The sequence below is a fragment of the Necator americanus genome, chromosome V, assembly GCF_031761385.1.
Source record: "Necator americanus strain Aroian chromosome V, whole genome shotgun sequence".
In the NCBI taxonomy this organism is placed as follows: domain Eukaryota; kingdom Metazoa; phylum Nematoda; class Chromadorea; order Rhabditida; family Ancylostomatidae; genus Necator; species Necator americanus.
The window spans coordinates 5,000,317-5,013,085 of NC_087375.1; the positions used below are offsets into that span (position 1 = coordinate 5,000,317).

At 40.2% G+C, this 12,769-nt stretch overlaps 1 protein-coding gene across 2 annotated transcripts; it reads right to left on the bottom strand.

Annotated features, from left to right (window-relative positions):
* Nucleotides 1–784: 784 nt before the first annotated feature.
* On the bottom strand, nt 785–6,626 carry RB195_012941 (uncharacterized protein; the record flags this gene model as incomplete). 2 transcript variants are annotated; one of them, XM_064202549.1, is made up of 14 exons in its annotated part: nt 785–864; nt 930–1,011; nt 1,086–1,216; nt 1,472–1,598; nt 1,729–1,818; nt 3,103–3,168; nt 3,356–3,433; nt 3,524–3,636; nt 3,709–3,837; nt 4,589–4,738; nt 5,535–5,710; nt 5,798–5,868; nt 5,925–5,939; nt 6,471–6,626. In XM_064202549.1, the coding sequence occupies 14 exons, from the start codon at nt 6,624–6,626 to the stop codon at nt 785–787; spliced, it is 1,464 nt and encodes a 487-aa protein (XP_064058430.1). The 2 variants fall into 2 exon arrangements, with proteins under 2 accessions (XP_064058430.1, XP_013297754.1); XM_013442300.2 differs by lacking the exons at nt 5,925–5,939; nt 6,471–6,626 and having other exon boundaries at nt 5,798–5,901.
* Nucleotides 6,627–12,769: the final 6,143 nt, after the last annotated feature.

Genomic DNA, 12,769 nt, shown 5'->3' on the forward strand with positions numbered 1-12,769 from the left:
CACTACAAATCCAAAAATTACATGGATCAGGAACACAATACCGACTACTCTACCCGATGAAACAACCCTAGTAATTAAAAATAATTAAAACAAAGTTATCATACTGAATTGGAGAGATCTCAAAAATGAACATTTCTACAAGGCCTCCTTTCAAGTTTAGGCCGTTGGAACACCACAGGACAGTGCACCTCGGCAAGCGCCACTAGTGCCATGCAACTTATGACGTGAAGTTCATAAGTTGCATAGCACTAGTAGTGACAACTGACGCAATCTATCGTTAATATTATCCACCAGAGTTAACAAATATTTTTACTTTACTTTTTCTGACTGTTGAAGGTAAAAAAAAATCTTACAACTAACGCTTTGCAAACGAGCGTTATGGCTCGTAGCGTTGTAGAGCTCTCCTGGACGGTTGTTGACACAACAGGAGTGCAGAAGTCGTTTTACGGTGCGTCCTGTCGCCATCGGTTCCAATCTGGTGACGGACGGCGGATTTGTTCGGCGGCAGGGCAACACACTGGACCAGAGGTGGAAACAAGATCAAACAAAGAGAAAAGAAAGTGGAATCAGAAGACTGACATGACAACAAGAAATTACGATATGAAGACGTCAAGAGGGACAAGCGAGTGATGATCCAAATTACAAATGAAGCTATAATTAGAACGTAGTTAAAATGAGTTTTGCATAGAGCATATAACAATCCGGTTAAAAATAATTTCAAAAAAAGAAGTATAAACTGGAAGCAAATAAACGGGTCCCAATGGTCGCCAGCCGCCGCACGAGGTCAATAATAGTCATCAAGGTTAATATCGTCAAGCTCATCAACCATTTCGCTCACGAGGTCGACTCGGTAGCGCAGAAGACCTTAATCAATTTTAGAAAAGGTACAATCAAATTTTCTCTGATCAAAAATGGAAATTTCATAGTACCTCCAATTCCTCCAAACCCTCGTACGAACTGAGCTCCTTCCTGTGACTTATCCGTAACAATCTCAAGCGTAGCACCGAAATTCTGCAATTTTTCTTGCTACTTTGAGAGACAAAAGTAAGAAAGAAAAGGTGGAAAGAGATATGAATGTTACTAACTTTGTAATTGTTAGCAAACCATTCAAGTAGTGGCATTGTCTCCACAATTTCCATATCTTGCCCGGTTTCCTTGTCCGTAAAATGGGATTTGTCTCGTTCCTCATCGGGCCTCAGATTAAGAATCTTCTCTTCTGCAAACAAAAACATGTCTCTCCATGAGATATTATTTCCTTTCTCAACACTTTTAGAGCACTCTCTTTCCAACCGTACATATACTGTACACAGACGACGATAACAGCATTAGATAGAAAGCGTAAATCAAAAACAAACCAGCCTCAGGAAATATTCACGACGACAAACTAAACCCAAACCAGTGTATAGGAAACTTGGGGAGCTTTCGTGGAGAATCACATAGCACACTCACGGTTACAGAGACAAATGCTTACCTCCAGCAGCATTTTTAAGTTTGTAACGGATGATGTCAAGATTTTCCCAGCAAATAAGTGTTTCCACAGCGCCCATTTCAAGAGCTTGTAACGTATCCTTCACTCCAAATACATATTTACCAGTGTCCTAAATTAGTAGCACCACATTAGGTAATTATAAATGAATAAATAACGCCGGAGCTGTTTGCTTGAAATGTATATTGAGCCCAAAAAGGATTAAATTTTAAAAAAATGGTGGTAAGAAGATACAATCTTACTTGACTAATCTCATCGAAATATCCTCCGATAAGTTTTTTCTCTTGAATGAATTTGACATTTGCAAGTGCGTCCGCCGCAAGTTCAATAGCCTACAATTGAGGAAAGACTAGTAATATTAGGGATAGAGTAATATTAGTACTATGAGCATGAACATGAAAGGAGAGAATGTTAACAATGAAAGTATACAACATTATTATGCAATATAACTATGCTAGTTTTTGACTCTTGTTCACAGTGAATACACTCCGCGGCAACATCGTTAGCTCTTCCAAAAATTACAAAAATCAAGGCTCAGTGTAGCTCCTATCTCTTGCGAACGCCCGCCTGTCGCCCCGCCGAAATATTAAATTGTCGGTCACTTCCTGGGTCTACCCTCTTGTTTTCGTAACAAACAAAAAAATCCGAGCGTTTTTCAACCCGTCTTGCTTAGTATTTTATTTCTTTTTTGAAGGAAATGCGTCGCTGCTTTTAACCTCCGATGACTCAAAGTTCATTGCAGCAAGAGAAAATGAGCCCAAGCACCCAGATCAGATTGAATCACGCGAACACAGCTGACGCTCTTTGGCCTAGTAGACAACAATAAATTTATCCTGTATACTTAGACTAAAAATCGTGAAACTTTGATATAGATTTATATGTCTAGAGGAAACGTAATTTTAATCGCAATGAGCTCGCCAGCTAGAAGCAGGACTCCCCTATGAGATCCCACAAAAAATGACGCTGCAACGAAGAAGCCGGTCTAGTAATTTATTCATTCTCTTTCTATTCAATTCCATCAACCGCTCCATTTGTGGACAACGATGAGACTCCACCTTCACTTCTATATAATTCGTCGGCTGATACTGATCCACAGAAAGTCACATTTTCAAAATAAAAAAAAGTAGTTTAACAGATGGACACGAGTTTCCTGAATAAGAGAATCACAGCGAGATCGATCCTACACTAGTCTTCACCAGATCCTTTTGCAAATCCGATTTCCAATTTCGCGAGATTGAGAGAGCACCGTCACTCTACAGCAACATAAATTATCACATCAGAGGGAACTTGTGTTTCTCGGAGAACTTGGAAACACACCATTTCGCTCACGAAACTCCCACCTCATAAAGCCGGACATCTATGACTTCCAAAAATAGATTAGCCGAAATAATTATATAGGGAGCACCTATCCTACCGAAGGCAACGGAACACTCAATATCCTTCTAGACTTATCGAACATTAATGCTGGCGCCCAGGTGAACCAGATGGGTATCACTATGAGCGATAGTTGACCAATAGCAGTGGGACTAACTAGCATATTTGCTTCATAAATTTATGTTTATGAAGTGTTTAGAATATCTGAAGTCAACACTTTTTAAAATCACTTTTCAACCAACCTGGTTGAATCCGTTCTCGCCTCCATAGGAAATATCTACGGTTTTAACCATTTTTGCTTGAAGTCGCTAAAAACAAAATTAAAATTAATCATCACTGTTACCAACCTTTCATTTTTTCCCCTTACTCGCCCTTCTTCTTTCTTTTCACTTCTCATCCCTTCTCTCCTCCTTTTGAAGAAATATCAATTCACGTTTGACCCTTTCACCAACTTCTTGACACATATATGATTATGAAAATTGCTGCAAAAAATACCTGATCAAACATATCGGACTGGCCAAGTTCAGTTTTGAAGTCAGCGCTACCAGCCAAAATCAAACCTGCCACAGTTACCTGAGAAGATTATGGGTCACAATAAATATAGGACATAGGAAACGAGGCCACAAACAACAGCACCATATGAAAATTGAGAAGAATAACAACCTTGTCATTCTTAATAAACATCTCTACAGCACATTCGGCGACCTTTCGAACGTAGTTGTGTCGTTTCTCCATTCGAAGACGTGCGAATCGTAAGGCGGATTGTCCTCCTCTACCTGATGCGCAGAATAATTTTCGCTAAGGATTAGCTATTAACAATTAGTGGTACGAAAAAAAAAGAATCTAACCATGTTTTTTCGGGAGATCGACGGTGAACTTATGTAAAACCTCTCGCGTGTTTCCTTGAAGTGTTCCAAATAACGTTCCGTTTCCATCCATTATAATGAATCCAAATTTGTTGTCATCAGCCAGGAGACCTAAAACCTTGTGTATTCAACTTTTGCAAACCACTTTAATCACTGACTTATCTGGAAAAACCTTCACTAGAAAATGGAATTGCAAGTAAACTTCTACAGAAGCTCTATTATTAACCAATCATTAAATCACAATGCCCTCAGGCTGTAAGGAGAATGTGTCAAGCGTGCAGCTTTTTCTAAGGTTCCTAAGTGCGCTCGACAACCGTTTTGCGACGCATGAAATACTAGTAAGCGCCCAACAACACTGTAATTCTCGCCAGGCGGGTAATGCCTACACTTGCGTCCTCCCTCCTGCGATTAGTCCGAATGGGTTTTCGACGAATCGCAAAGGTGGCGCGCTGCAATAAGGGACGTCGTAAGAAACAGCGCTCCGGGGTTGCCCGTTTACACTGATACAGTGAGAGATGTGCGGAATCACCCTCTACGTGGGGTGATCCCTTTAAGCGGCTGCGCTCGAAGGAACGCGGTGAAGGTAGTCCTTGTGACCGAGGAGGAACTATCACTAGTTCCACCTATCTCTGCATTCCAAGCCGGTCGCAATCGACAGTTCAACCGCACTTCTTCGAACGCAGCCGCTTATGCAGCTTCGCCGAGCTTCAGCTCATCTTCATCCGACTATACCAACTTCTCAAAGTGGAGAAATTAAGCTATGAAGACCACATTGGTGAAATTTCTGCTAGACAACGATGCAAATAATAGTGTATCGGTGTACATAAAGACACTTTAAAAAAACATGAAGGATCAAACGAACCTTGAAGAGCTTCTGTGTGGAACTTATTATCGCAGAGATATAGCGAAGTATTAATTGGTTTGAAAGGCTCAAAATCAATGTTGACTTTCTTTTCCTTCCCTTCATCAGTCACGATCGTACCGCAATAAACAACGAGTCCATTGGGAGGCACTACAATTTATAGTATAGAACAAAATAGTGAAATGACAATCGGAACAAACAGTTTTTTTCTAAAGAAATGAACTGCTCCGACAAAAAAATATGAGCCCACATAATGTCTCGCAAGGAAATTTTTGGAAAGACTTACTTACGTACTTCACAAATTCTAAGAAGGAAATGGGAGAGCAAATAGTAATTTCAAATTCTTACTATTATTTGAGACCCTCTCTTTGGAAATTACGTACCCGTAGGAATTTATGCAAAAGTCGATTTCATGATTCCACATCTTCACCTTAACAAGCAAAGGACTGTAATGTTTAGTTCCAGGATTGTACAAAAATTGGCTTGATTTTCAAATTACATGAATGTTCATATCCCACTCATGCACTCGTATACAACAAAAAATTGCAAAATATGCATTCTGAAAAATGCTATTTCCCCTGTCTTTGTGACTCATACCAACTTCACTGTAACGGTAGAACCAAAAACTTTACAATAATCTATGTTATAAACATTACAAGTTCTAACACTAGCCACACTAACCCATGCATCGCATCATTTCGTTTCCCTTGTTAATAAAAATCTAAAAAAAACTTCTGATTCCCACCAAGTCCCCGTACTGCGCTGTAACTTCATTTAATAAGTTTTTTCCTTGGATGTTCTCTTATGCGGACAGCGGCAACGCTTTTCATGATGCAAAAGGAATTCATACTTGATTAGTACGAATATGGTCGAAGTAAACATGAACAAAGTCTTCTAAAAAAGCAATCCATAATCTAGAAATACGAATAACTGCAGTTACACACACCTTTACTGTACAATTTAAGACGTCCTTGTACTGACGTGATCGCTCCTAGTACGGATAACCTATTCACACGTGATTTGATGTTTGATGCTGTACCATATTCATCAGCAAGCATTTTTTGGACTCTAGCAATCTGATCACGAGGAGGGATAATTAATGAAATCATCGATGTTCCGTTTCTGAAGAAGACCGTCACTTTAAAAAATTTGAAAAAAAAAACTCAAGAATTCACTGTAATTATATTGAAAAACGATATTGAAGCATACCCTCGTGCAAGTTCCAAACTTTTAATCAGCCGCTTAATCTTCCACATTTCAACATTTCGATCAGCGGAATCCTCAACACCAGCAACGGGCGGTGGAGCCGACATGATGGTCCGCTTAGTTTACCAACGAGTGCGGAGCACGTCTAAACAGACTGCTTTTCCATTTACGAGAATCTATTATGTTTAAATTTTGCGCATGCTGATGCAAGACCGCCACTACTTTCGAAACGAATACGGTATTAAGTATGACATATAATATTGACGCAGTCCAGCACAAAATAACTCTTTTGAATGAAATTTCTTGCGTTGCGCACGCACAATATACCGAAGAAGAAGTTGGAAATATTGGATTAGTTTCGGATTCGATGTAGTTCTTAAGGGAACAGCGAGAAAAGACAGGGAAACGCTTGTTACCGAAGAAATAAAACAAATACATGCCAAGAAAAGCCACTCCAACGTGGAGGGTACTCGCTACTTTAGCCTACATATGGTCAGAACGAGGAAATAGGCATCGTGGGCAAGGCAAACGATGGAAATAAGGATCTTCCGACTGGCAAAAAGCAACCAAAACAACTACAGTAACTGATAAACAGGAGAATTACTAAATTGGGACCTCACCACCCTCCACATTCGAGAAAACAATGCTGAAAATTCAACGAAAAGGAGCAACCTACATCGAATGAAGATCCCAAAGGCACTACATAAAAAATGAACGAAAATGCAAGTGTGGATCTTGGTGAGACAACTCGTCCACGACGAATAAATCGCTCAAGTGATGTGCTTCCGGGAAAAAATGCTCGGAGGGATTTCGAAACTGCTCCGATGTGCATTCATTCGTCATGATCCGTTTCTTTAATAGTATGCTGGAAAGGCTTTAATGTGATTTTTTCTTGGGACCTTCTCACTTGCGTTTCACACTGGAAAGTGGGGGTCATATCAAGAAGTGGGGGATTAGCCGGAAGTGATTTTAGGGGTGATTTTCAGACTCTATGCTTCTAGCAGTGACTTTTTGTACAGCAACACTCCAATACCGTAACCTTAACGTTCCTAACTGAGCTCCCGTCAACCTTCTTGTTGTTTTCGTGATAACTATCATTGTTCTAAAGAGCTCTTACTCCAACTCCAGCTCCAATCAGTCGCTAGCATCCACAGATCCCACTTTCATCAAGCTCTTTCCGTCTGCTGACAATTTTCCGGGAAGTTTCGCGATCCTCTCTAATGCGCTCTTCCGTGAGGCAACTCCAGTTCGCCGATAGGCGGGCACCTACCGAGGACGAGTTCACGATTTGCGGCGTTGTTCTCGAGAATGGTTACTGTACTTTGCCTGAAATTCAAGGTTGCATTTGGAAAAGGGCCAACATTAACGTCCCGCTGCACACGGTGGTTCGTGTGCGGAGCACGTTGAAGCAATGGAGCGAGCATCGGAGTGATGAGTGAGAATTGTCCGGTGCTCCGGATTTTCCGCACAGTTAGATTTCTTTTAAGGACCACTATAGGCATTTCGTTTTCATATTCGAGTATTTGTTGTCGCCGTAAGACATTATGTCATATGTATAGGTTACTATAAGTCTAAAATAACAGGGAATGCATAACTCTTCGTTCTGCCTAGTTTTCTTCAATGAAGTACTTCTCAGACTGTTGTTCAATTGTTTTGTTCTCCAATAAAAGTAGGAAAGGTATGGATCTCTCTCGAAATTGCGTTGGACGAGTTAGCGTCGGTGATTATGCTGTGACTTTAGTCATTCTACGAGACAATTTCAATGAAAAAAGGATAAAGTGTCAACAGTTAATTAAACCAAGAGAGTTGCTTACTACTTCCATATATTTGCGAATGAAAATGTGTTACGTCGGGTCTTCCGAGTGTCTTGCGTTTGTAGTAAGAAGTCCGTAAGAAAGAGTACTGAAATTCGACAAAATTTGGAGAAATACTCTTTTTTTACGCCGAAGAAACATTCGGTCACGAGAAGACTGCTTACCTTTCGATATAACTTATAATTTTCACGGCCCTATCAGTCATAATCATTCCCTCTGTGTATTTGAGGATTGGGCCGGAACAGTTCTTTATTGCGTAAGGTATAGTTGGGGTCAAAACTATTACGTTGAGTCATAAACAACTTCCGTCCAGGCACATGGTACCTGTCGTAATATTGTTTACGTTTAATGAGTTACCCAAACAAGGGGTTTTTGTTATCGCTGCGTAGGCAGAACTTCGGTTAGTCTTTAGACAGCACTTTGGTGTTGTTTATGTTACGTTTGATTTTTTTGTTTACCTTGAAAATGAAGAATCAAAAAAATACAATTACGCCATGTGATCCTTCAGGAATCTAAAGAGGGTAATAGTGCTAAAGAGGGTAATAGTGCTTTAAAAAAATGCAGTGTGATAAAGAAGTGATAACCGATCGGGCAGTTACGAATAGGTTTTTCAAATTCCGTTCCGCAGATATGACCTTGAAAAATGAACTAAGAGGGGTGTTCGTCCTTTGGACTTCGATGACGATATTTTTATGTTAATATTGAAGCAGAGTCCACGTTAAACATTGAGAGAGTTAGTAGAGAAGCAATTACGTTACAATCACAATAAATCATCACTGAAATAAATGCATGAAAAACAAAACGGAAGTTATTTATGATTCAACCTAGCAAATAAAGCCCGATGCAGTTGTATAAGCTGCTACGCTCGAAGCGCTACGGTTAGGATGGACGAGGGGCTTTTGTTAGCACCACTAATCTCTGCAATTCGCGATGATCCCACCACGATCGCAGCCGCTATCTTCGCCGCGCCGCTTTGAGCGCAGCTGCATATGCAGCTGCAAAGAGCTTCAGCTGTCGTTTTGAGTCGACCATTTCATTTAGCGTTCGTATGTGTTGCTTTTGACCATAACTTTTGTTTGCTGACTTTGAGATGTCCATATGTGTTGTGCAAATATGGCGCTCTGCATAACAATAAGTGCATGGTTGGTATTCAAGTACTCCCCTCAGGACTGCCAGATTTCTCTCCCAATATATGATGTGTTTTCTTTTAATTTTTTTCCAAATAAAGTTGTTTTGAAGTAAGAAATCTCGGCAATCTTTTTTTTGGCATTTCAAGTCCAAAGATGATGGTTTTTCTTAAGAGGAAGAAGCACAATTTTTTGGCATGCTCGGCTTTAATTATTTTCCTTGAAGTACAGGCCAAGATTGTTGTCGATAGCGGCGATACATTAAAGGTGGCGTATCATGAGAATGACGATGCTGAGAGATGGGTAGTTAAAGAGGTCGAAGTGTAGATTACGGGTATGAGCGTGACCGAGCTCAATTCTCCCTACTCGTCCTGGAAACCGACGTGGGAAATGGTCTTGGTTCCAACGAGGTACGTTAGAACGCGCCACCTTTGCACACCCATTGCATCCACCTTTCGAAATCTAATTGAGTCTGCTAACCATCGTATTCAGGTAGAAGCAATGAATAAGTTGTTGGAGGAACCGGAGCGTATACAAGAGTGGCGCGTTCTAATGTATCTCATATCTAATGTATCTAGGAACTGAGGCAGTTCCCACGACATTTTTCAGGACCATTAGGGGAAATTAAGAGTGGCCAAGCTCACACTAGTACAACAACTAATGTACAACGAGCTCTCTGTATTGTTCCACAGAGACCCAAACATCGTTAAAAGCATCACCCCACGAATCTGAGAAGAGAAGGGTGCTCCCGTCCATTTCTTCCTAATTGCCATAAAAAACGACCCGGACGATACGGCTTCGAGCGATCCGGCGCGTTGTTTTCTACAACGAGTTCGATTGGAGCGCACCAGACTTGTGCACGCGCCGCATCTTCCGGACCGTTTTTTTTTACGGCAATTAGGAAGAAATGGACGGAATCACTCTCCTCTCCATAATCTACCATCCCGTATACGAATACTCCACCTGAAATCTGCACCTCCTCAGATTCGTGGGAAAAATTAGTAACAGATTTGGATTACTTTCCTCGGGCGATCTTGAGTTGCGTGACTAGATTCACATTACCAGCTGTGAGAATTGCAAACTACTTGTAATATGTCTATCGCATTTTTCGTTTGATTGCATTTCCTCACTGCTCACGAACTCCATTTACTAGTGGAGAGGAAAAAGAACGGCGAAAGTTCTTTTTTTCCGGATGTTGCCCTAAATAATCTCAAGAACTATAATACAAAGTTTGAAAAAAAAACCAGTTTTTAGTGACCTTTTACATGAAAGTTCCTATTGCAGAACTGGAACAGTCAGATCTGTGTGATCGGTAAAGATCGTTTTGAGGACACATGTTGAGAGTTCTCAGTATGAACGGTTCACCTTGCAGCTGTCGTGTAAAAACACAGAGAAACTCAAACCTTAACCTCCTCTTGGTCCATCTGAAAAAAAAAAATCCTTTTTTCTTTTTTTTTTCTAATTTCTTCTATTCTAAAAAATTTCTAACATATTCCTCGATGATTGAGGCAGAGATTACATCTGTTTGAGAGAACTTCAAGAACAAATGTGTCTTCGAATTTGACGACACAAGTTTGTTGTAGGAGTTATGCATTAATTAAACTGTTGAAGATTGACTTCTCAACTGTCATTGATTGGTGAAATTATATATATACATATTTTAAATTTGCATTTATTATACAATTATATATCACCTGTTCTCCAGTTGAACCTAGATTTACCATTGACATTTCTATTACTGCAGATCACGTGCGGATCTTCCCCTGTGACTTTTTCTTCCCTCTGGGAATGAGCTCGTTCTGCAGTTTAAATATTTTCGTGCCTTGGAACCTCGGTATACTTCAGTCTTTGTTTTCTATTAGTACGCCTACGAGTTTTTTTGATGGGACCTTTATTAGCCTGAATAGAAAACATAGTTTCATAGTGTTTTTCTTGGAAAGACTCTGTGAAACTTACATCGGTAGTCTTTTAATTTTCTTGGGTTTTCTACCCTATGATCTCTGTCCAACGATTGTCCTTGAAACGCATCAAGTGGCTAACCCATTTACTTTCACTTTTCTCTACAGATGGAACAGCGTCCCTGACCTTCGATCGCTGGCGAAACGTAGAATTTCGAATTATTTCTTTCAATTAAGTCGGCAGTAGCTTTTCAATGGAACGTTCGATGATCATTTGGAACGACGCTATCTGTTTTCTCCTTGCTTTCAAAAAACACATTTCCCTTTAAAATGGATTAAAACGTGGTGAACGCTGGTGTCAGGGTATAGCATGGCTGGAACATTCGGATTTATTCGCTTCATAGGATATAGGAGGTCCACATTTTCCTTCTCGACCGTCTTTTTTCAAATTCAGGTGTTTGCCCTCGCTTTCATGTGTTTTCTCGACAATGGCTGACATTCAATCCTAGTGCCTGAATTTTGATTTTGCAAGGACTTTAAAGACCTTTGTAAGAAACAAAAAAAAACAATGATGGTGGCACTGGCAGCCACTCTACTCTTATTCCTATGTTGATTCCCACTCCAATCTTTGCAGTTCTCGATCGTTTCCAGTTATGTTGACAATTTGGCCGAGAGAATTATCATACTGTGGGATCCCTCTCTTCACATCAACGCTGATGTTATTGTCAACGGGTGGCGGCATCGTAAACTTGCTAGATAATTCTTCACGAGCTACCTTTATTGGGTAGAGACTGTCTTGGTTCACTGAGGGTTCCTTGACCGCCTTAGCCTCTATTTATTCCTTTTTCTCACAAAACAACACGATCCTGCTGGTCTTCCACTGGTCATAGACTTCCCCAAATCGACTTCGGGAGTATTTCAATCATTTTCTGGTCTCCGAACAGCTGGTGGGATTTTTACACATAGGCGTGTTTTATGATTAAATTTCCATTTTTTTAAACTTGTTGTTATCAAATTCTTCCACCACCATACGGACATTTCATAGAATTTCTGGAAACATTGCACTGCTCTGTTAAACAAAGGCTGTGCACAGTGATTCATCTGTCTGATTCATTCGTTTTTATCAATTTTTTCTTTCTAGAAAGAAGTCCACATTTTCAGGTCCTATGTTTGTTAGATCATAGATCCTGGCTCAGTGGTTGGGGAAAGAGTTTGTGGAATTTTAGGAGAAACAAGCTTCACAGAATATTTTTGGCTGTACTCTTTTTCTTCTGCAGTTAAAAGCTATTTTGATTAGCCGCTGAGGAAAATGTAGTTGGGATGGGAGGAGGGAGAGGCACTCAGTGGCTCCCTTATTTCTCGACAACTCTTTAACCTACCTTTTTCTCTTAGTAACTTCAGCTTACATGCCATAGATCCCCTAAGACTAATGTTTAAGTCTTAGGGCCTTGATTGATTTATTTATTTAGTTCGAGGAATAAGAGCGCCGCTGGGTTCCTCCCAACTAAATTTTACCTCAGCCCCTTAAACGGGAATTTTCTGGACAACTTCTGATGTGTGTGGAAAAAGAGGCATAGGCGGAAATCGGCTGCCAGCAGCTGAACTGACTGCAAGGTCGCACACCTCCGCATAATTAACCTCCTTCGCCGCTACACCAGGTGATGGAGAGTTCCACAGCCGCCTGGGACCAACTAAGCTCCGCCTCGTCTTCTCTTTGAACCAATGCCAAGCTGCGTTCGCATTGCGGAGGAACGATGGAAACCACGAGTTGTAAAGGGAAGAAAAGGAGAAGACGAATTGACGCAGCAATTTCTTGTATAAGAAGGAAAATTGAGCACATATTTTCAGTTCTAGCGGAAAACAAGGAGGAAAATAGATCTTTCTGTCCAATTCATGAGCGGAATACCAAAGCGTGATATGCTGTTAGCAAAGTCGACACTGGCCTCATTTGAGAAAAGTGACATCCATCGTTGTTTATTTATTTACTTATTTATTTACTTGCTATATGTACCCTATCTATATCGTTTTAATGCTATTATTATTATTAATTATTATTAATTATTATTATTATTATTTATTATTATTATTATTATTGAGCAAGACTGATTCAGTATTTTCTTCTGTAAAAAGACTTTG